Consider the following 24955-nt stretch of genomic DNA (forward strand, 5'->3'; position numbering starts at 1 on the left):
TCTGCTTTCTACCATCAAAAGGAAAATAGGGTATTAACCAGAAATACTTGTAATTACAACTATCAATCAATATCAATATATACAGTAGCTATATATATATATATGTAAAATTAGAATCTGTTTTCCTCAGTAGCACCGACCTGATTTGGTCAGTGCCAAAAAAGTACCAACCGTTGGTACCCAGCCCTAGTTGACTGCCTGAAAAGTCAAAAAATGGCTTACAGTTGGTGCCTGCTGCCTTGAGAAAGACACACATTCTGTCATCTGAGCACCTGCCCCTTTAGAAGTCTGTGTGTGGGCCTGGATAGATTCATGGATTCGTGTTTCAGTTTTGGGCCGAGCTCCAAGCTCGTCCCAGGGATCCACAGCTGACGTGGCATTGGATAGCGGTATCTCAGTGCTTTGCTTTGGGGATGCCAGGGGAGAGCAACGTCCAAGTCAGGAATCCAGGTTGATGTCTCAATAAGCTGCTCATTCTGGTTTATTTGATAAAGTATGGAAATACTACTTTCCAGTTAAGCAATTTTCTGTGATAGCCATAGTCAGCCAGCACAGTCAGAAGAGCAGGGGGAGGTAAGTACTGGCATTTTTCCCACAGCCACAAGAAAAAAGAGCAAAAGACAGAGATTAGTAGTTTAACTGGTACATGAAAATTACTTCTTAACAGTTCTCCTTCAGTTTGAGGTAGTCTTGGGTTTGAGCTGATTGAGTTTAATGTGTTTTCCTTAGATATCTTGTGGAGCTCCTCCAGAACAAAATATGAGGGACATCTTTTTTTTACCTTTTGCACAATCCAGATCTTACGGAGCCCCTAAGGGGACATGGGCAAAAAAAAAAAATCTTTAATTTTCTGGTGCGCATGGAAAACTATCTGGTGCATACCAGAAACTATCCCGTGGGCACGAGAAAGTTTCCTGTGCACACAAGAAAGTATACCGTGCTCATGAGAAAGTATTGCGTGCGCACGGGATAGTTTCTGGTGCGCACCAGATAGTTTTCCGTGCGCACCAGAAGCATAAAGATTTTTTTTTTTTGTCCATGTCCCCTTAGGGGGCTCTGTAATTTCTCATGAGCACGGGAAACTTTCTCTAACTTTCTCTAACTATCTGGTGCGCACCAGAAACTATCCCATGCGCACGCAATACTTTCTCGTGAGCACGGTATACATTCTCGTGCGCACCGGAAACTTTCTCGTGAGCACGGGAAACTTTCTCGTGCCCACGGGATAGTTTCTGGTGTGCACCAGATAGTTTTCCGTGCGCACCAGAAACTTAAAGATTTTTTTTTTTTGCCCATGTCCCCTTAGGGGCTCCGTAAGATCTCAATTGTCTCAAAGCTTCAACATCCTTCTCTAACTCATCTGTTTTTCTTTATCTACATCTCCTCCTTTGTGATTGGAGATTTAATAAGGGAAATCAATAAGGGATAGAGGCTGTCTCATAAGTGTCCCTAATATTTTGTACATTCAATGTACTTCTGTAGTTTCTGGTTCATTAGCAAAGGCTGACACCTTTTGAAACTTCGGCTGCCATGGGAGCATCCAACAGATTACTGATCCTCGGGCTCCTGGGATCCATGTTTCTCGTCATGCTGTCCATTTACCACTGGGACATGTTACAAAGAAAGAGAGGTACAATGTGTATGTGCTTTGTGTGCTTTGTGTGTGTGTGTGTGTGTGTGTTATCATTTTTTACTGTTTCTGTTGTGTATCCTACTCCTGTTTGAGACCGGATGTGGTTTGAATAATGTTTTGTTTGTTTTTTGCTACACTGCCTGGGAAAAAAGAAATTACGATTATTTTAGTAGATTAACTACTGTAGGAGCTGTGACCTCGCCTCTGATTACTTTTGGATTACCAGGGATCACATTTGACGTAACATAATTCAGTTCCTTAATACCTTAATAGGGCTTTTGAAGTGAAAAGTGTTTGGCCTTTGGGTTTCACCCTTAACTGCCAATCCCTTCAAGGGAAAAGCCACCCTAAAACAGAATTAATTAATTTTGTTATGACAAAGTATTATAAATCTTAGGAGTTACGGCCGAAATACATGGGACACGGACGCGACGCGTCACGTAGGCGGGGCGGAGCGGGGTTTTTTACCTGCTACACAGACTCCGTCTTTGTAGCGTGTGGTTGCATGGTTTTCTGAGGAGATATCAAGTAGGATACTTTGGTTTGGTTTGGAAGTGTAGACTATATTAACTGGTATTGAATTAATTAACTAGATCGTTTTAACTACAGGATCATGGATACACATTGATTTGATTGATTTATTTTAATGTGCAATGTAAAAACACCCACAAGGTTGCTCTGCTGCGTCACATTGCCTCTGGTACAATGAGGTATTTATTTTAATCATTTTTAAACAGATTGCACTCGTTTTTTACACAGTTCTATGGAGTTTTTACCTGTTTGAGGGCCGCGTAGCCGCGCGTAGAGGGGAAAAAATAGACCAGGCGCGCAAAATTAGAGAAGAGCCGCGCGATGCCCGCGCGGGTGCGCGCAGCTCCCGTGGTCCGTGTAGCAGCTTCAGTTGATTATAATGGACGCGCTCTGTTGCGGGCATTCCGCGGCAGACGTGTCGCGCCGCGTCCGTGTCCCATGTATTTCGGCCGTTATTATTATTATTACTATTATTACTACTACAGGGGAACTGCATCGGCAGCAGGAACAGAGAAAGCAGTTGCTAAGGGAGATGTGTGGTGGCAACGGAGAGAAGAAGCATATTTTAGACGACATGACTGACAAAGAGCTGGAGAACCTCATAGTGGATGAGAAACATGGGATCATCTACTGTTACATTCCCAAGGTGATGTAGGCGTGAATACACACAGCACACATACAACATACAATCTGTTGGCACGGTGTCATTTTGTTTGGATTTTCTGTTGAAGTTTGAGTTTCTGTAGATGGTGCTTTTTTTTTTTTTGTCTGTTCAGCCATGGTGGCTATCACTGCTCATGCTTCTGTTTATTACAAACGGGAAGCATGAAACGCATCACTTCCTGTGCGGCAGAGGATTTTTCCAGGAAAGATCTACCAGGCACCGGGTGTTTAGAACAGCAAATGTAAAAGCTTTCATGAACTGGATATAGGTTGAATCACTGCTGTGTTTTATCAATCGGTGATAAAGAGCAGCAAAACGGACATTTATTTATGTGGAATTTTTTTTTTATCTACAGGTGGCATGTACCAACTGGAAGAGGGTTATGTTTGTCCTGAATCAGAATGAGCCATATCAAGATCCCATGTCCATATCTGGTGAATTGGTCCACATGCCCCACCAGCTAACTCTCCTTAACAGCTTCCCCCGAACAGAAATGAAGGTCCGTTCATAACATGACATCAGAAGTTTCCTTTATGGTACACATAGGTATAAAGAGTATACTCACCTCTTGTTCTGGGCCATTAGACCTGGAGTCAGAGTAGGCCTACCTGTACCTATCAGCCTAATACTCTCAATATAAGCACCTTCTTGTCAGTATGCAACCCCTCCAGCTATCAATACACTGCCACATACACACCGGCATCATCGGCAAATTGGTGGATACTTTTACTCAAAGCACCTTAACCTAAGAACATCTATCTTTAGAAAGCGCAGTCCCATTGGGAGTTGAGTTAATCGGAACAGTGTTGGTGCCACATGTAGTGTTACACTGCCTACTGAACTACACTAAAGTTAATCTGAAGCACACCGTTGAGTCCGATGACGTCGGATCTGTTTTCTGACCTCAGGTAAGGCTGAAGCACTACACCAAGTTCCTGTTTGTGCGGGACCCATTTGTCCGTCTCATCTCCGCCTACCGGGACAAGTTCCAGCGGGACAATGAGTACTACTACCTAAACTTTGCCCGGGACATGCTGCATCTTTATGGCGGCCAGCCCAATCCACCAAAGTCTGTGGAAGAGGCGTTTGCGTCAGGCCTCCGCCCGTCCTTCTACAACTTTATCCAGTACCTGCTGGACCCGCAGACAGAGAAGTACGTGCCCTTTGAACCCCACTGGAGGCAGATGCACCGGCTGTGCCACCCCTGCCTGATACAGTAAGGCTGTTTTTGTCCGGGCTGGGGTCAATAAACGATAAATTCATCAATAAATCATTACCAATTGAATATGAGACAAATGTATTATTTCCGTGAACAAACAATACATTGCTGAGAAGATTGGCAGCCTCTGCCAGCCTCTACACTGCATTGTACATCGTGCACCACCGAGTCTGATTTCATGGGAAATCTGTTGGATTCCTTTATGGCACAAAGCAGGAAGAAAGCCGCTATTCTCCCATTAACATCCTCTTTGCAATGGGAAGCAACAGGGTTTATGGGAAATGCGGTCTTATTGATACCACTGGTGTCAATAAGACCGCATTTCCCATAAAATGCGGTCGTCAGCCTCATTTGTAAATATCACAGTTAATTCGACAATGACCAATTGATGTTTAAATGCTACATGTAACACTTTTAAATTCACTTACAGGGCAATGGCATGACAATGGTCTTGCTATGAGTTACCACCTCAGACCATCATTTGGCATCTTTGTCTATTATTGAGATATTTGATAACCATTTTGTGTCACTTGTTCTAGTGATTGTCATAATAAGCTGTGAGACTGGGCCCATGTTTTTTCTGCACAATAAAGACATTGGACAAAACATAACCCACACAAAGTCATACATGTGGTGCCTGGTATATAAATATTATGGAATGAAGAATTTTGTTTTTCTCACCGACCTTTGATCCTCAGGTATGATTTCGTGGGCCATCAGGAGACTCTGCAGGCAGATGCTGAACAGCTGCTCAGGATCTTGAAGCTGCATGACGTCATTAAGTTCCCTCCTTCCTACGACAACATGACATCCCCTGGTTGGGTGTGGGACTGGTTCAGAACAGTGCCCGTAGAGGCCAGGAGGAAGCTGTACAAGCTCTATGAGGTGGACTTCAAGCTCTTTGGCTATACGAAACCAGGCGCATTGCTTAATGAGTGACATGAAGTCATGATTTGGACAACCCCTGTCTCCCTACCCCAAGATATTTACCACTGAGCTAAGAGCAAACATTAGGGTGTCTGACTGGAAATGATGAGGCAAAGTCAAATAATGACTGGCTTAGTTTCAATCAGGAATGACAAGAATTTTAACTAATTATGAGTCCTCTAATTATGTGATTGTGTCTAATTATAATTTCTAATTATGTAACTATGTGACATTTGTATTCATACATTTGTGTGCTTTTTTGTTTTTCTGCTCAACTCTTTTTTACACTACGTCGCACGCATCTAGACTGGGAATCCAATGAAAATAATGCCTTACGTAGTGAGATATGTAATTTTAAACCCATTTCCCATCACCACTGGGGGGATGAATATGACAAAATGCTTGTGAACATGATGATTTATTAAGCATCAAATGGATGAGAAACCTCAAGCCTTAATGTTCAGATTTTTTTATGTAGCATGCTGATATTTTTCTCACTCAGCATGCTGATTGTGTGTGTACTGAACAGTTTTCAGACACGTTACTCAGACACTTCGACTGCCACTGCCTGTTTACTCACTAGATTTTGTCATTTATTAAATAATGTATTTTAGGCTAACCCTAACCCTGTTTAATAATGCCTACTTTTTATTTGTTCAAAAAGTTATAGCCTGAACCTAACTTTCATTTTCCACATTGTGTGGAATGTGATAAGTGTGGGAACACCGTGGCTTGTCTTTCCTTCTGAAACAAATGATAGATTTTCTCATCTGAGAAATAAATGGATGCCATTAATAGTTTAAATAAATTAAATTAATTAATTCAATAAAGATATTGTCTGCTGCCCTTCTCCTACTTGACATTTGAAAGCTTTCTGCTCATCCATACGCAACTGACAGAATGTTCTCTATCCCTCTGTAGAGTGCATCTATATTCTGTAAATCAGCTGTGAGTAACACAACATAGAAACACTTTGTAGGAGGTAGGTAGCTTTTATTATTTACAGAAAGCATCCTTGTACACACACACAGACACACACTCACACACCCATGCACACTCACACACAAAAAGCTCCAGGATAGGTTTACATAGCAAAGTAAATCATCAAGATTTATAAATTATAAAAATAAAAACCTTCAAATTCAAACATATCTGCACTGTACAATGTTGGATACTTATAGTCACTGTGGTGGCAACACGTCAAACTGATGAGATATTGGGAAAGAGTGAGAGAGCTAGGGAGGGCCTGAAGAAGGTAATCCCATCTGCGTACCATTCGAGGGAAAGAAGATTTCAAGCAAACCAAACATCTTTGATCCAATCACAGCAGAATGAACAAAAGGAAGAGAAAGAAGACAAGGCTTAATGCGTCGAGAAAATGATTCCTTCTTTCTCTCCCCCTTGTAACAGCAAGGAGAGAAGGGACACCCCTATGTGTAAAATTTGGATTTGGAGTTGCTTCAGCATTAATCCTACAGGAGTGCCTTGCTGCCAGGAAATATTTGGTTTGATTTCTAACTCTGTGTGCCACTTTGTTTCATGTTGCTGAGAGTGATGCTCATCTGCAATGTCACAAAAAAAAGTGTATCACTCTCTAAAAGGGTGTGTGGAAAAAAAGAGCAGTGCAGAAACAGTTGCCACGTACAATAGCGATGAATCTCCAGTTTCATATCCATACTTAATACGATGCGTACATCATAGAAAATTAACAGTCTGTATCACATACAACCCTCCTTCATTAAGACACATCCTGAATACTAATAAATATGAGCGGATGTTGTTGGTGCAAAGCTATTTCATTTCATTCTTAACTTTTGTTTGTATAGAAACAACTATCCACCCCCCCTCCCCTTTTCCCTCCCTCTCCCATCCATCTGTACCCTGCTGCTACGCTTTGGATTACCGATGCTTTACTTCATTCTTAGACGAAAAAGATAGGAAGGTGTAAAATGTTATACTCTTGCTCATTCAAATAAGACACACAGTCCATAATGTGACGGAAAGACCACTGATTGTAGGTGTTTGTCAGTCAAACATGGAACACCAAGTGTTAGTGCTGTTTCCAGTTGCTTTCAGATGCTGTACTGGATGTTGGGGGTTCTTAAACATTTTCAGTGCAGGACACAAAATGAGTTAATGAAGAGTTTTGTTCCAAAATCAGATATCCATTTGAAAAAAAGGAACCCCTACTCCTCATGATTAATCACAAAAACTAAAACAAGTAAGAAAACCTTTTAAAATAATACAATTCAGTAACACAGACTGGAGCTATTGAAGGATGAACCTCAGGTTCATCCTTCAGAGGCTGGGGCCTCTGCACATTTAGACAGGATAGTCTTAATGACATCTGGGCACATAGAAACATGCCTGTGTGTCTCCTTTTGCATCCTGAACCTTAGTTTAAGAAACCCTAGTGAATATAGAATAGCTCCTGTGGCAGTGGGATACGCTTCAAAACTGACATCAATGGTGAAACTACAAGTGGACGTGGACAAAACAGTAGATTATAGAAGGATAATCAATATATTTCATAATTTGAAAAGTGTACACACTCACACTACCCACAGGCAACCCCCCGCCTCAACCACACACACACACACACACACACACAAGGGACACCACTTGTCTTATGTTTTAGCGTATATTCCAAGTGATGTGCGGAATCTACTTACAGGATTGATCCATAGTCCGGGGAGTCAAAGCAAGCGCACCCCATGATTTTCAAACCCTTGAACTATTTTTCACATCCAGGTTTTGCCCAGGTCCAACTAGCAGACATCCTCAGTCCAGTATAGGAACAGTGATACCAGGTTTACAGTAACATTTTCAGGCTTTATTACAAAACAACATGACAAAAACAATACAAGACATTTTTTTAATATTTTGAAGTCCTCGGTCGTAAAACGAGGCGATGGTGGCTGTGCGTCTGGCAAGGTCCATTCTGTGAGAAAATCATTTGCTTTCTTTCCCAGCGATGAATATCAACACCGACAGATCTTTGCAGTTGTGGACTGTTTGCATGCAGTGCATCCACAGCTTTCCACATTGATTCAAATCCGATAGGTGACGAGAAGCCTATCATCCTCTTGACCTTTGTGGCAGCGTGGGCAGTGGCAGCCCGGTCATGGATGCTGTAGTCCATCTGAAAGCTCTGCGGTGAATTTACGGTTCTTTAGTCTCAGAGGGCCACCTCTCTCTGTGTCAGGCCCAGGACTGGTGCAGTCTGTCTGGGCAGCATATGGCTCAGTGGTGCCTTGGCACCTTTGGATCCATGGAGAATTGGGACTTGGGGTTGTGTGTTTAAGTGGTGTGTCAGAGAGAGAAAGAGAGAGAGAGAGATAGAGATAGAGATAGAGAGAGGTGGTCAGAGATTCAAAGTGCACTTTTCGTTTGCAGTGCGACGAGGAGAAGAGAATGAGAGGGCAAACAATAACAGATTAGGAGAAAGACAATATGGCTTTTCCATGTCTACAAGTGTAGGCATTTCATCTTTGATTCTAGGTAAGATTTTACTTGCGCTCTCCTTCAGATCTCCCCCATGGCACGCTCAGTTCCATATTCCACAGTCAAGTTCAGGTCAGACTGTTTATATTTACATGACATTTTACATTTACGTTTGACTCGTTCAGCAGGCGCTCTAATCCCGAGCGACTTGCGATAAGTAAAATGTTTTCTGTGTCGTAATTCTCTCGGGTCTCTCGTAGGTCCTCTCCATATTCATTCCAGTCTCAGCGACTTATACGAGCTTCTGCCCGTCTTTCTCTCGCATGCTCAGGCATAAACCTCTCATATATTTCTTATATTTCTCTTAATAGTCTCTCTCTTCATTCCACAGCTCCCATCCAAAGGCATTTTCAGGCAGCTGTTTGGCGTCCCTCCTAGTAAGCATTCAGTTTAATTTATTTGGGAGAAGCAAAACGGCGCGACCAATGGTTTATTCATCCCGCGTTTTCATACTGTGAGTGACATCGTATAGGTTCATATCGAACTCTCCTCACACTTAGCCAGCGGCGCCGATGACTTAAACATGGGAAAGGTGGCTAACTCCTCCTCGAGTCCTTTCATCCCGTCCCCTAGCCCGTCCCCCAGCCCTTCGTCCTCCTCATCTCCTTCTCCCAGCTCCCTCTCTCCTCCCTCGGACCTCCCCCTCTCCCTCTCCCCCGTCCTTCCGTCCAGCAGGTCTGCTGCCAAAATTTCCGCGGAGAACTTCAGCCCTCCGCTGCTCGTGTTGCAGTTGGAGTTGGCATAGACGGCGTTCCCGTGGCCGTTGCTGGAGTTACTGTTGCTGCTGTGGATCAGGTTGCCGCTGTAACTGTTGCCGTGGTGACCGCCGTTACCCTGGTTACTGAGGAGCGTCGTGGTCGTGGTTGTCGTCGTCGTCCCGTTGCGTTTTTCTGTCAACGGGAATCCCTCAGACAGCAGACTGGCGCTGCTAGGGGACTGGGGCGTGGCCGAGGAACCCAGCAAGTCCCGCCCCTTCTCTGACGACAGCGAATGATCCGGCAGGTGGTGGCCCTGGCGGCCGATACCACGCCGACGGGTCATGAAGTAGAGGAGGAAAAAACCAATCAGGACGCCCACGATGAAGCAGAGGATGTAGATGGCCAGCACGTGGCGACCTCCACCCGTTGCCACCGCTCCTCCTGCACTGGGGTCCTCTAGTGTCAGCTGATAGGCTGCTCTGCGGCAGGGGGAGGGGTCTCTGATGCCTGGCCCCGCCTCCTGGAGTAGAGAGAGGAGAGGGGAGAGAAGAGGAAGGGAGACAGTTGTTTTTATCTGTAATCATGTTGCGCTGTAAAGCATTTGTGACTAATCTGTTCGTTAAAAGCTTCTGTTTAAACTTGACTTGATGAAGGCCATGTTCACTGTTCCACTTTTTACAAAATGCCAGCACCTTTTTTTACATGTAAGTCAACTGGGAGCGGCTGCAATGTGGACAAAAGACGAACATTTTGAAAAATCCACTGCATCTGATTTTTGCCGTTTGTCCAGCCTCTGTACCTGGCATGTGCAGATGTAGGTTCCCAGGCTGTCGTGGGTGACGGTCACCTCCAGGTCAGAGTGGTGCTGCCTGGTGTGTCTGTGAGGAGGGTGCTCCCAGCTACAGGGCCTGGGCGACACCTGGACACACGGCAGCAGGAGACGCAGACCCACGGACACTCGAAGCTCCCTGGTGGAGGGGGAGCAACGCCCTGGAGGGAGGAGAGCAGGACAATGAGAGGGGAGACAAAGGACAGACAAATAGAGACAGACATCATATTACACTGGCCCTGAAACTAAGAATGAAAAATGTAGGATACAAACTGGGAGGAACTTACCCTCTCCGCTTTCACACCTCCTCAAAGCGTCCTCCACTATGTCACCTGGGCCTGGCCTGGACAGAGACAGAGACAAAGCCATGTCTTTGTATCAGCAAGATACAGCACACACAGATCTTTACTTGGTGCCTCCTTTGACAAATGTATGTATGTAAATATACAGGACAGTATGTGTGTGTGTGTGTGTGAGTGATGACGTGGCTGTTTGGGTGGCGGTTGGATTCTTGGAGGATTCTTGGTCAGAGGGTTTCACACGTCATCACTTGTTTTTGACTCGGTTTCCGCTAAATCCCTATGAAATATCGCTGTTTGCCTTTGATGTTCATGCTCAGGTGTCTTCCAGTTCTCAGTAATATGCCTGTTGTACTCACTCAGCCAAGGTGGGCCTGCAGGCTTCTTCCTTGGCGCTCCACACACAGCCCAGCCCTCTGGCTCTGGCACACACCTCACAGCTGGGATACAGAGCGCAGCCTTCGGCCTGGACCCGCGCCAGAGACAGGGGGGTGCCCACCAGAGCCTGGCCCTGGAGCGGACAGGGAGGGGAGGAGCCAAACAGGGAGAGAAAAGACAGAATGAGTAAGAAAAGTGAATTGATGTTTTGGGATATTGAAAGCTAATATGTGTGTGTGTGGGTGTGCACGTGCTCTACCTTGTGCAGGAGTATGTTGTTAACAGGTTCCTGGGCGGTGAACAGAGGGATCTCCTGCAGTAAGGTGGTGTTCTGGCCCACTACTGCCACCCGGTGGAGCTCCCCGCGGGCTGCAAAACACACACACACACACACACACACACACACACACACACACACTCGATTAAAAGCTATTCTATTTTAGGTTTATAATTTGTTCCAAAATCAGATATCCATTTGAAAAAAAGGAACCCCTACTCCTCATGATTAATCACAAAAACTAAAACAAGTAAGAAAACTTTTTAAAATAATACAATTCAGTAACACAGACTGGAGCTATTGAGCTATCTAAATTCTTTTAAGAATTTAGAGGTGTAAATGACCTTATTACATATTACACACAATGTAATTATGAATTTACATAACTGAAGGGAGGTCTTGTAATTATTGCCAATGGCATCCACTATCCTGTATATCCAGTATCATCCATGTCCATAATTTTTACATGAAAGTAAAAAACTCAAAGCAAATTATCTACTGTTTATCATGGAACTCAGAGGTCATCTGATTATAGTAATCCAGTTCGCACTGACATATTCATAATGAAATAATGTGGTACTTTTTTAACAGCTGGTGGTTTAAATTGGGATTTAGAGACACATTAGAGACACAGTTGGTATGGATTCAGTGTCTTGCTCAAGGCCACAAACCTGTGGCAGTGCAGCTTTTCTCCTCTCCTTTGCATTAGCTGTTAGTATGACAGCCAGATTGAGTTTATCTCTCTCTATATATCCTTTCCTGTAGACACTCTTTGACCTCTCCTTTCTTTCCACCCACTTTTCCGTCCCATCCTACTCCTCCCCATCTCTTCTCACCTGTTCCAAGGTGCAGCACTGCTCCTCTGCGCTCCTCTCCGCTCCCTGTGAGCGTCACAGCCAGCTTGGTGTATGTGATCCCCCTCCGGACCAGCAGGGGCGCTGCGGTGACACTGTTCTCCATCAGCGGGTGGTCCCTCATGAACGTCAGCACCTTGTCGGGAAGTTTCAGGGACGACTCGAACCCCTCGGCCCTCAGCGCGCTGTTCAGGCACTGGAGAAAGAGCGGGAGGAAGGAGGAAGAAAGATTAGAGAAGAAAAAGGTTTTAATAAACAGCAGGTCACCCTTCACCTTCAATGCACTGGTCAGATACTGCCATTTATGAAGTAAAATGTAATAAAAAGCATTACTTTAAGTAGCGGTAGTGGTAGTATAAGTCATGCTGGTAGTATACAGCAGTTTAGTGGTAGAGTCTACAGCAGTTTAGTAGTATAGTTTAGTACCTGGCCAGGCCTTGGTATGGGGACAGGTTCAGGGTTGATCCAGTTCTCACAGGTCTTCTTCAGCTCTTTAAAGGGACCGTCCATCACTTTACTGATGTCGGACAGACTGAAAACACACACCGCCGACAACTGCTCACTCTCCCTGAGAAGCAGACAGACACAGAGGGAAAGAAGCAGTGTGAGCTTTACCATTGTGCTACATTTAGAGGGAAAAATCAACAAAAGTCTGCATGAAACAAAAGTCTGCATGTTATTCCTATAATCCTGGATGATTCATTGAACATACTATATGACTCTGAATGGCAAGAAAACCAAGACCTGAATATGAGACCAGATGTTATCAAGAGGGCATCTCCATTAACGATGAACTAGAGACTGACTTTGTCAAGTCATACAATGTTTGTTGAGTTTTCACCTCCAAATGAAGCCAATTTCATTGTTGTAGGAGCAGCTCTGAAACTGAAAACATGTCTAGATATTTCAGGAAAATAAGATGGGTAATCTCATATGCTTCATAATGTTGTTTTCCTACTGGAACAGCTCCAGAAACTCTGTTACCTCCATCCCTCCCTCTTTTTCTCCACCTCTCCCCCTTTTTCTCCACCTCTCCCCTTTCCTTAGTCTGTGTGAGTGTGTTGAATTTGGATCCTCAAGAGTGCACTGGGACATGAACACATCTCGCCTCTAATGTTATATCCGACGCGCTGATCCATCCCTCCCTCCTCCTCTGCTTACCACTGGGAGGTGAACAGTCCGTAGAAGTGTGTGCTGCTGGGGTCGCCCGGCGTGTGTTGCGTGGTGAAAACGTCGGTCAGGATGTTGTAGCGCTGACCGCTGGCTTTGTCCTCACACACCAGCTGGGCCTTGAGGAAGGTGGTCCACCGCCGCTGCAGGGTCTTCATCCCTCCCACGTCAGACTGAATGGACAGGGGGAGAAGAAGAAATGAGTAAAATCAAAGAGTTTCACAGTTTTGACTAATATAAACACAATTACTCCTCCACACATCCTTGTGAAAAATAACCAAGCCAGCAACATTTGCCAAGTATTGGAAATTTGCAAAGTAAAATATGATTTACATTTGATGAATCCACGTGAACAAGTAAGGAACTGGTAATTTGTCTTTCAATTTTCATTAATCACTTCTCCCACAAGTAAACAAACAAAAAAAAAAGCCTGATAAGTATATTTGGTTTAAAATTTAGAAGACTGAGAATGTACATCCTAGTAATGTGTAGGTCCATATAATGTTAAAGTGTTGAGGATCACACAATTCTCTCTTGCAAAAGTCTTACATTATATTATCACCAACATGTTTTTTGGCCTTTGCGTGCATTTAATTAATTAATAATAGTTGATATAGTCCAATAAATACTTTTGCAAGAGAAAGTATCTTTGGTTCATAGTCATTTCAGAAAGGAGAGGGAAAGACTAAGGGAGGAAGGAGATAAAGATAGTCCTGGGCAGCTGGAGAGATTCCTCCTAGCATACACACATACATAACCCCCCTCCACCGCCACCCACCCACACACATACACACACACACACAGACACAAACACACACACACACACACACACAGATTTTTGTGTTACCTTGCAGACCCGTGCCACCCTGGGGACTTTGACTTTGGTGTAGAGGTCGTACTCCTTGGCCACCTCAGTGAAGAAGAAGTAGATCTTGTCATCGTCTCCTGTGGGGTTGCTGTCTGCAGACTGCTCTATGAAGGCTGAGCTCACAAACTCTGGGTCTGTGAAGCACACACACACACACACACACACACACACACACACACACACACACACACACACACACACACATAAATACATTCGCATTAGCATCACTTCACTTCACTTAACACTCTTGTGAGAAAGTATGACGATGGCAGAGATTCCAAGTGAAAATGTGTTAACGTGCATGTGAGGGTTTACAAGTGTGTGTGTGTGTGTGTGTGTGTGTGTGTGTGTGTGTGTGTGTGCACGTGTCTCACCGCTCAGCCAGTTGATGGATCGCTCGGTGCGGATGCGCTCCTGCTCGGGGCCCGTTGCCCGGGAGATGTCGAACAGCGTTCCCAGGAAGTTACTGGTGGCTGCAGTGTACAGGATACCACCTAGACACACACAGAAAGAAAGAAAGAGAGAAAGAAAGAAAGAAAGAAAGAAAGAAAGAGAGAAAGAATAAAAGAAAGGAAGAACGAAAGAAAGAAAGAAAGAAAGAAAGAAAGAAAGAAAGAAAGAGTAGAAGTAGACGAAGGCAGACAAAAGTGAGTTTTATTTAAATACTGCACATGGTGAAACGCAATAAGAACCTAAAGATACCTTATAATAAATGTGATCAATACTTAAAATAGAAAGATTATTTATCACACATTGACTTACCTGCCATCACAGCTGTGTAGTGCTGACTGGGCTCAAAGGGACACTTGCCCTTCCCCGTCTCCATCTTCACCGCCCCGTCGTCCGTTGTCTCCAGGGTGAAGGAGGAGAGCTCCTGCAGGACGACAGGAAAAGAGAGGGGGAGACGTTAGACGGACATGGAGAACGCTGAACTGACAAACAAATATTGATTATCATTTACAGCAGCCATCTTGTGTCTTATCCTCCTCTAATTGCCCTAAACTAATGGTTTGTTGTCCATGTAAGTTTGAAAAATCTTTGCTTCCTTTCAACCTGATCTCTACAGGTTATCCTACAATTAGGCAGGCTTAACTCTTTCATACACCACAGGTATAATTATAATTCTATTCTATTCTATTCTATTGTGGCATTATGTAACCTATTCATATTTAAATGTCACTGTGTTGGTGATTATAATTGAGTGTAATCATGCTCTCCTGTGTTAAAAGCTTCAGTGTTTCCACCTGCTGGAAATAAAGCGTCACTCCCACCAAAATAACACAAAGCTTTTATTTTTTGATTGGCACTGAACACTTTTATAATCATTACTGAGGGCAAGTGTGTGTGAGCGTGTGTGTCTGTGTGTGTGTGTGTGTGTGTGTGTGTGTGTGTGTGTGTGTGTGTGTGTGTGTGTGTGTGAGAAAGAGCAGCCCACACTCAAAACATAACTTTTGGTGCAAATAAATTCACTGCAATGGGAGTATAACAGTGTGTGTGTGTGTGTGTGTGTGTGTGTGTGTGTGTGTGTGTGTGTGTGAGTGTGTGCCATTCTGCCTGTCAGTTTGGTGAAGGGCTTGGGTGTGAACGAGTGAGGGAGCTTGTCAGAGAGATTCATTTGCAGCTCGCCACACACATGTGCATGCACGCCACAAAGCATGCTGTGCTGAAACCACAGCATGTTGCAGCTGTGTGTGTGTGTGTGTGTGTGTGTGTGTGTGTGTGTGTGTGTGGGTGTGGGTGTGTGGGTGGGTGTCAGGGTCAGGTCATAAGCAATAGTTCCTCAGGCATAGATCTGCCGCCAAAAAAATCTCACTCAACACAAACACACATACACACACAGACACAGACTGAGAGATACAGATGAAAGGACACACACTCACACACTCCAACACACACTCACCAGAAAGGCACAGTGGGGGTCGAAGGCGTAGGTGCCGCACACGTAGACGCGCCCGTCCCCCAGGAACTCCAGCAGGCGGATGTAGTTGTTGCAGTCCACCTGTAGGGGGAGACAGACACCCAGAGATAAAGACTTGCACATGCAGACGACTCCAGTTCAACTTCATTCTATATCCATCCATCTGTTACACTTTGCAATACATTATCAATGCTCTGGCTTGGTCTCAGCATCATGCAACATCGTCTAGTGTCCATTGTCAGTTACAGTAAAAAGAGGCAAACCTCGAATTGCTTGATGAATTGCCTTTACCCGTATTACACATTGATATTTGATACTAATGTTTTTTCTCAGACTGTAAAAAATCAATGTGAAGGATTTCATTGCAAAACACTTTGGAAAAAAAAATGTTACTTGATACTCTTTGCTAAATACTTGCCAAAAAAATTACAAAAAAGTTACATTCTCTAAAATGCCTCTGCTTTGGTATTTCATTATAGCTAAAAACTTCAATGATAATCTGTAGTTTTACAGCAGCGATCACTTTTTCAGACATTTCAGGTGTTTATGTCCATGAACAGAGCCATTCCAGGACCGACCATATTTCGACCTCTAAGACAGAAAGGCAGAGTGGATTCTGGGAATAGTTGGAGTATCAATGATTCTGATAGGAAACTGGAGACCCCCACTGCTAGAGACACACGAGACCCCCACTGCTGCCAGCAGAGACCACCCATGCTAACTCTCACACACACACACACACACACACACACACCCCAAAGAGCGACCAAAGAGCACTCATTCTCATATATACACACACAGGCAAGCATGCAAATATGCACAAAACACATGTGCCCAAATGCATGTCACACACACACACACACACACACACACACACACACATTCAAGAGATGATGTATTTTGGAGCACATGTGCACTTGTGCTCTCTCTGTTCTCTCTCTTACTCTCTCATCTCTTTCTCAAACACACACACACACACACACACACACACGCACACACATATTCAGTACTCAGCTGCTATGGAAAAACACCACTATTGTCCCTCCTTGGTAACCATGAAACCATGACGTAGGTGTTTTCGGTACGCGCGTGCACGTGTGTGTGTGTGTGTGTGTGTGTGTTGTGTGTGTGTGTGTTGTGTGCCCGTGTGTGTGCGTGTCTACAGCATGGCAGGCCTCCTGTCTCCCTGGATGAGCTCCAGGCCTGAGTCACCTCCACCCAAGGGAGCTGATCCTCTCTGATGCCCAGATCATGTCGCCCAAATCAGCTTGGCCTCTGCCCCCCCGCCCCCCACCTCCAACCCCCACGTGAGATGAACAGAGAGAGAGAGAGAGAGAGAGAGAGAGAGAGAGAGAGAGAGAGGGAGAGAGAGAGGCTGTCAGGCTAGTAACAATAAGATCAGCTTAACACAAATGGATTAGCTGTTTCATTGGCCTCAATAAACCTCATTCATCCTGATCAGCGTCATTCACAATCTGGCATGGGGTGAATCAAATAGCTCTATTCTATTCTATTCTATTCTATTCTATTCTATATTGTATTGTCTAACCTATTCATACTGAAATGTCACTGCGTCGGTGATTATAATTGAGTGTAATCATGCTCTCTTGTGTTAAAAGCCTCACTGACTTTAATGCTCAAAGTACCTGCTGGAAATAAAATGTCACTCCCACCAAAACAACTAAAAGCCTTGATGCTGTCTGACACCGAGCAATTTTGTAATAATTACTGAGGACAAGTCTGAGTGTGTGTGTGTGTGTGTGTGTGTGTGTGTGGCAGACCTTTCTTCCCGTCACATTAAGCTCTACTCTCACCCCACCCTCCGTCGTTTCCTGTCTCCTCTTCCTCCGTCTTTTCTTTCTACCTACTTTCTCTCTAATAGTGTTGTAACAATACCATACCAAGTAATATCACGGTAATACGTTGATTGTCAGTCTCAGGTTGGATCTGTCCTAAGTATGGAGACAGACTAATGGTATGGCAAGAAAACCAGCTCCTTTACTAGTTCATATTGTCTTTATACTCTAAATTTGGACATTTTTAAGCATATTTTCTGTATATTACCACTACCTAAACAAGCTGCTGTCTTGTATGGACTGTATATTTTGCAACAGTTTTAGATTTAGTTTTTCACAGCCAGTCCAGAGCCATATCTGCTCTGTGAGTGGACAAACAACTCTCCAACCAACATTTGTCAACACCAAATAATTATCCCTGAAAAATCAACACTTCTTCATACTGTGTGTGACACTTCAGGATATTTGATATCAGAGGCATTGTAAGCAGCGGTGTAGTGGAGGGCAAACCCACAGGTCTTTATTTGCAGAGTTACACACCTTTTTAGCCCGACATAAATCATGATAAGTTCAATTCATAGTATATATCGAGGGCTTGGAGCCAAATTGGCATAAGTGTGTTATAGTAGATTTTACAGGAGAGCCAAAACAAATTTTGATCAAACTTGGATCAGCTGCCGTTACCACAGACAAAACACAATATTTTAACTTTTTGTGTTATCAGATTGAGCATTACTATAAAAACAATACTGCTACAGTTTAAGTTGAATTATATTTATTAACTTTTTTCAAAATGGCAAAAGAGTGAAATACGCCTTTTTGGCACAAACATTGTCCCAATACAGCCATGCAGAATATGGGCGTATGTAAGTAAACAATTGTAAAACACATTCATTTTAATACAAATCTAGCAATTACACTTCAATCAACACTGAAATATAAAACAAGATCAGAATGAATATCTTTATCTTGAAGTAATGCTCAGCAACTTTCACCAAGGCCTTTAAAATTGTAGGCTACATGGTACATTTTTTCTGTTAAAAACTTTTAATAAAACTTTTTAATAAACCTCTATAGACATAAGAAACTACTTTTGATTCTAAACTACTACTTTTTTTTCTTTTGCTGGTATAATACATTTTTGTATGTGTCCCAGGACACATCACTTATTGATGTGTCCTGGGACACATTCAAAGACCTGTAAAACTCCTCATAACACTGAGGGAGAACTTCAGCTACCAGCAGTCTTACTATCAGAGCTCATCTTGACCAGTTCACACTCCTAACAATATAAAATAACATTTTGAATCTATAGGCCTAAGTATTTCATGGGAATACTAACATATTTACATTAATCTAATATTGAACTAGAATATGAATTATGATATGAACAGGATACTAAAAATGATGTGATCATGCTGCCATGCTAGCATCACTTACGTCAGCATGCATTTTGAGCTGACCTAAGTGCTGTTAGAGTCCTCTACCCACAATGCTTGTTCAGTGTCAAAAGTGGGGTTTTGCTTGGTGTCAAAAGGGCGTAAGTGCAGTTACGCCCTTTTGGCAGCAAACAAAACCCTACTTTTACTGTTACGACTTACAGTTTTTGTTTAATTACAACTTATGGGCCATGATTTCAGTTGTGTCCTTTTGGCACTGAAAAGATCTCACTGAGACCTTTCAATTGATATATAATACTCATATTCGCCCAAAATCGCACTCGATATATATCATTGTATGAATTTTCAAACTGTTGTAAGTTATGAGGATTGGGTTTTTAGGGGAAAAGAAAACATACATTGATGATTTTTTGTGGAAATAGAAGTGCTTTTTGTTTAAAGCATGTTGCATGTTGGTAGTATTAAAGTATTGTGCAACCCTGTTGCCCTTGTATCCATAGACTTTGTATGACTCTCTCTCTCTCTCTCTCTCTCTCTCTCTCTCTCCCTCTCTCTCTCACACACACACACACACACACACCATGTCTCTGGGTTCAACTTCAAGGTAGTTTCCTGTTGAGTCTATTGTCTCGTCTCTTTAATCAACTCTTTTCTCTACCTCCCTCCAATTCATTTCTCTTCCTCCCTCTTTCTCTCTCTCTCTCTTTCTCTCTGTCTCCCTCTACTTATCTATTTGAAACAACACTCCTCATCCTTCCTCGCTCACTCTAGTCTATCATTCTCCCCCTCCCTGGTTCCTTCCCTCACTCCCTCCCTCCTTATTTTTCTTTTTGACTCTCTCTACATGTAATCTTGTAATCCACTTCTCAGAAAAACAGCCTCCCGCTTTCCTGCCTCCATCAATCTTTTCTCTCCGCCTCCTTCTTATGCTGTGTGCCATTTAAAGTAGGAAAGTGCCTCCATACAGATTGTGTAATAATGGTAGAAAAAAAGCTAATTGCAGTTGAAATACTGTCCTTCCATTGGCTTTGTTTATCATTAGATTTGACTTCAGTTTGAGATGTTTTTTCTATGTCTAATTGAATGACTCTGGATCTGATACAAGGGCTGAGAGGATGTGACATCTCTGAGTTTTGCATGTACTTGAAGGACCAGCGCTGCTTTTTCACTGCCAATCAATTAAATCATTAGCTGTCGGATTATTAGTGCAAAAATGATTGAGATATAATGGATTTTTCTCCATTAGAGAGATCTAACACCCATCTGTGGGTCAAAGGGCATGAAGCTGTGTTGATCTCTGACATGGTCCACATGGCTATGGTATGGGATTTTAATATTGGTTTTTGTACTAATTTATCTTATGCTAAACCCTTATTTTAGCCCAGTATTGGTCAGATATCCTGTACCCATATACATATCAATCTTTTTCACAAAGACAGTTGAAATTAAAGAATCAGTAAGAGACAATTCAACAACAAAGACTAAATAGCTCCTTTGTAAATTCATTCAAAGCAGTGTGGTTGAGCTTCTATTGTAATCACTGCATAATGAGATGTACAGCTTGAATGTACGGTACGCTCTATTTAATCAATTGATGGTTCCATAGACGGTTACTGGACATCTGTGACTCCACACACACACACACACACACATACACACACACACACACACACACACACACACACACACACACACAGGCACATGCCTCTGACGTTGTCTTGGCGTAAGTCCCAGAACTTCTCATCCCAATCCTAACGGCATGGGGTTGTGACTCAGGCTATCACACACACACACACACACACACACACACACACACACACAAATGTGCAAGAATGCCGAAGCACAACAACCATGCACTCTTTCTAGTTTACACACATGTATGTGTGCACATAAAAGCACATATTTTAAGTGTTTTACTTGAATCCATTTAATTCTACTTGAAATGAGATGGAAATATTACGAGGTTGAACATGGCTTCAGGACATTGAATGATACAAAATGCATCACAGAGCCCAGCTACCCATTCCTGCAGAGACTGGACAACATTTTGCTGGTTGTTGAGCCTGTAAGCCTGAATGTTGAGTCTGAATCTTTCTTAAAAAAACATCCAAGGCTGCCAAATACGACAAACACAGCCGTGACCTCTGATATGTGTTGCTAAGGGCTGATACTGGGTCAGTTTTTCTGAGAAGGCTTGTTCCATGTGAAGGTCAATTTGGCAAACTATCTCAAGGAACGTTGTGAAAATGTCCAATGTGAAATGGATTCTAGATGTTGAACTGAATCGGGTGTGGGGGAAACACACACACGAGCACACACACACACACACACACACACACACACACACACTTCTCACCTCTGTCTTTCCCTTTGCCACACAGGACTTCCTCTTCTCCTCTGGTACATCCCAATTAATCTGGAGAGAGAGAGAGAGAAAGAGAGAGAGAGAGAGAGAGAGAAAGACAAGATTAAGTATTGAGAGGCCATTTGACACTTACTCATCAATTATTGGTAATTGCTCAGACTTGTCACAGAACTGGTCCAAAAAATGCTCCCATTGCAGTTGATTTCTTGACCCTGCAAATGGATGGAATCAAGTCTCTATCCCTGTCAGTCTCATAGTTATGGCTGATGAATGCTGAGAAGTAGAATTGTTCTATCAAAGCAAAATATCGCTTTGAATGCCTTTTCATGACCAAAGCGACAACCTGGTACCTTTTGTCTGAGAGCGTATTGTATAGGAGCTTCAAAGGGAACATGCAAACGTCCGGGATACTCGTTCGGCCAATTAGACTCGCTTATGCAAATCTGAAGGAGCTCATTAGGAAATGAATTGTGTGCATTATGTAAATGTGACCGATATGATAACCAATCAGGTTTGGAAAATGCAAAAAAGATCTTCCAGTAAATTAGTTGCACAATGACTTCATAATGAGATGCCAGACAGCCTCAAATTTGATTAATTCAATTCAGAAATGCTATGATGGACGGCGATTGCCCTTTCTTTCTCTCTCTCCATCATTCTCTCTCTCTCTCTCACACACACACACTCCATCCTTACTGTGCGTGGCGGTAGGTTCAGGTTGTTGGTGTCGACGGCCAATATGGCGTCCCTGGCACCCAGGAAGAGCATGCCTGATGAATGGTCCAATAGGAAGGTGCTGAAGTTGGCCACGCCCCTGAACTGCTCCGGGCCCAGCATGGTGTCCGACTCTGATCGAAGGAGAGAGAGAGAGAGAGGGGGAGAGATGAGAGGTTAGTGGTGCTGTTAGGAAACCACAGGATCCAAAATGGAGTCCCAAAGGAAGGGGGAAGTAAGTAAGGAAACTGGAGAGACATCAAGATCCAAAATGGAAAGAGAGAAAGGCTATAGAAATGCTGAAGGTAATACCACTAAATACATAGATAAAGATTTGGACTATATTTTGCCTTTTTCCCTCTTCTACCCAATGTAAATGTGAGAAGAAATTGTTGACAACAGTATAACATGTTCTCAGCTAGACGAGTGGAGAGATGAAGAGATGGAGGGATGAGAGAATGAGAGAGAGAGAGAAATGAGTGTTAAAGCTCTCTGCCCTTTTAACACAATCAGAGCTACAGATGAACTCCTTTAATCGTCTCTGTCCTCTTTCATCCCTCTCTTTACTGTACTTTTTCCCTCTGCTGTCTTTATTTTTCTCCTTTTTTCTCTCTCTCTTTTTAGGTAATTGCTATTTCTCTCTCTCACACACACACATACAATCATATACAGTACAAACACACACTCTCCCTGAACTCATTTCTCTCTTCCTCTCTCTCCATCACCCTTGTCATCCTCTCCATTTTCTATCCATTTACCTCTATTTTAAATATTGTTTCCAACATGATGATACAGAGTCAAATCCACAGCTAAGGCAAAAAAAAGCAATAAACTAAATAATGCATAATCATGACATTTAATAATAAAAAATGCATTACACTTTTGCATAATACATGATATGTAATCTCAGTTATATTTGTAATCTCAGGACGATCACATGAATCAAAATCCCAAAAGCTTTTGGATTGTGTTTTGCAATCATTCACTCTCTCTCTACTTCCCTCCTATTCTGTCTGTCTCCCATCATCGGCTACGGGACAAAGCTCTGCCTGTGTGTGTGTGTGTGTGTGTGTGTGTGTTCTCATGTCACAGCTGCTGTCAGGAGAGAGCACAGCTGTGTATTGAACTTCTTTGGAGTGGCGGTGAGAGGAGAGAGTGGAGAGAGAGAGAGAGAGAGAGAAAGTGTGTTTGTGTGTACATAGTTTTGTGTGTGAGGGATTTAGCTTTTTTTTTTTGAAGTCCTACAATGCTGACCTTTGTTGACCTTCAAGAAAAAAGGCTTTACACTTTCAGAGGGAGAGAGAGAGAGAGAGAGAGAGAGAGAGAGAGAGAGAGAGAGAGAGAGAGAGAGCAGAAATAAGACAAAGACAGAATTTATGAACATGGAGCCAATAACTGGGTTCTGAAGAGATTTATAGTTAATTTTAATAAGAGTCACACTGCGCCTCCATCACACACACACACACACACACACACACACACACACACACACACAAACACAAGCACATTCAAAGAAGCTCCACTCCACCACTACAAAGACACAAACACATTGTGTGCCACAGATTAACTCATCAGGGGGATACATTACAGCCCATAATGCCATTGAATAAAGCCTCTAATGTTGATTTAACCACTCACTTGTGCAAAAAAAACCCGCAAAAGCACAAAAGATATTACAGATTACTCATGTTACCCATTACACACTACTCCATTGTAATTACACAGCCAAACAAGTGATGAAATTGTATGACGAATAAAAACAACAAACGCCTATATGCATGTGAACACACACACACACACACACACACACACACACACACACATACACGCACACACACATTGAGTATCACTCTCCTCCTCTACTTAATAGGATTAAGCATCAAACAGACCAACAAGCCAATACACAGCAGAGAAGAGAACAAACAGCATTCACCGGCATAATGGGCTTTTTTCATCATCTGATAAAATTAGAAACGGGCATAAGAGAGAACGTAACAAAAGAGCACACACACACACACACACACACACACACACACACACACACACACACACGCACGCACACACCCTGTATTATTCTGCAAATAGAGGTGAGGAGGCGATAATGTGACAAATAATTAGAGGCGGAGTATTCGACAGCGAGGAAGAAAGAGGTGAGGAGGGATGGAGTAAATACAAACAGGACTAAAATGATCTTTCAGAACAGTATAAATAGCAGTTAATAATGACAATAAGCAAAAGCATAAAAGATAAAAATATAGACTAAAATATATAAATAGACCATATCTCATATCAGAGTTAAAGCTATCAACTAGATTATGCAGTTTATCTAAAAGAAAAACTATATGACTGATTCATTTCTTATAACTGAAACAGATTTTTTTTTTACAAATGCTATAATTATAGTAAGTGATATTAACCTGCTAATACATTCCATCACAGTATATGAAAGAGATTATCTTTTGAGGAAAATCTTTTGAGGAAGAGAAATGGAATTGGGAGGAGCGGATTTTGCCCTCGGACCCATTTGGCAGACTCAAGCTGGGACAATAATCCTCTGTTCGTATGGGGTTGGATGTGACTCAAAGAGAAATGCCAGGATATTCTGGTAAACGGCCTATGGAGCTGACATGGTGTTCTACTGAGTCCCTGTCTGTGCGTCTGCCTGTCTGTCTGCCTACCTTCTTATCTAACTGTCTGTCTGCCTGTCTGTCTTTTTCTCTAAAGTGAAAGCACTCCCAATACACTGACATCTGCCCGAAACTGAATCTCTCTTCAATTGCACACACACAAACGCATTCATAAACATGCACGCCCACACGCGGACATTTTCTCTCCCCCTACTCTGTAACTCCTCTCTCTCTCTCTCTCTCTCTCTCTCTCTCTCTCTCTCTCTCTCTCTCTCTCTCTCACT

At 42.9% G+C, this 24955-nt stretch overlaps 2 protein-coding genes across 3 annotated transcripts in view; one reads left to right on the forward strand and one right to left on the reverse strand.

The window, feature by feature from the left end:
- The first annotated feature begins 1514 nt into the window (after positions 1–1514).
- LOC139664374 (carbohydrate sulfotransferase 12-like) lies at positions 1515–5757 on the forward strand. Of its 2 annotated transcripts, none has more exons than XM_071543176.1 (5): positions 1515–1630; positions 2650–2810; positions 3184–3327; positions 3737–4044; positions 4746–5757. In XM_071543176.1, exons 1-5 carry the CDS (start codon positions 1531–1533, stop codon positions 4984–4986), a joined length of 954 nt encoding a protein of 317 aa, XP_071399277.1. In that variant the 5' UTR covers positions 1515–1530; the 3' UTR covers positions 4987–5757. The 2 variants fall into 2 exon arrangements, with proteins under 2 accessions (XP_071399277.1, XP_071399278.1); XM_071543177.1 differs by having other exon boundaries at positions 3737–3981.
- Positions 5758–5966: 209 nt separating this feature from the next.
- Positions 5967–24955, reverse strand: part of sema4f (sema domain, immunoglobulin domain (Ig), transmembrane domain (TM) and short cytoplasmic domain, (semaphorin) 4F) — a 63526-nt gene continuing 44537 nt past the window's right edge. The window contains exons 2-15 of the mRNA XM_071543175.1: positions 22027–22178; positions 21322–21381; positions 15752–15850; positions 14614–14725; positions 14226–14345; positions 13831–13985; positions 12975–13156; positions 12240–12381; positions 11796–12009; positions 10942–11051; positions 10664–10815; positions 10293–10348; positions 9976–10166; positions 5967–9696 (exon numbers count right to left, since the gene is read on the reverse strand). Coding sequence (XP_071399276.1) covers positions 8953–9696; positions 9976–10166; positions 10293–10348; positions 10664–10815; positions 10942–11051; positions 11796–12009; positions 12240–12381; positions 12975–13156; positions 13831–13985; positions 14226–14345; positions 14614–14725; positions 15752–15850; positions 21322–21381; positions 22027–22178 — 2489 coding nt within the window. The 3' untranslated portion in view covers positions 5967–8952. The remainder of the gene's footprint in view (positions 9697–9975; positions 10167–10292; positions 10349–10663; positions 10816–10941; positions 11052–11795; positions 12010–12239; positions 12382–12974; positions 13157–13830; positions 13986–14225; positions 14346–14613; positions 14726–15751; positions 15851–21321; positions 21382–22026; positions 22179–24955) is intronic.

This window comes from Centroberyx affinis, unplaced genomic scaffold (assembly GCF_046629955.1).
Source record: "Centroberyx affinis isolate AG114_WGS23_722 - 3 ecotype Tasmania unplaced genomic scaffold, CSIRO-AGI_Caff_v1 ptg004254l_1, whole genome shotgun sequence".
Lineage (NCBI taxonomy): Eukaryota > Metazoa > Chordata > Actinopteri > Beryciformes > Berycidae > Centroberyx > Centroberyx affinis.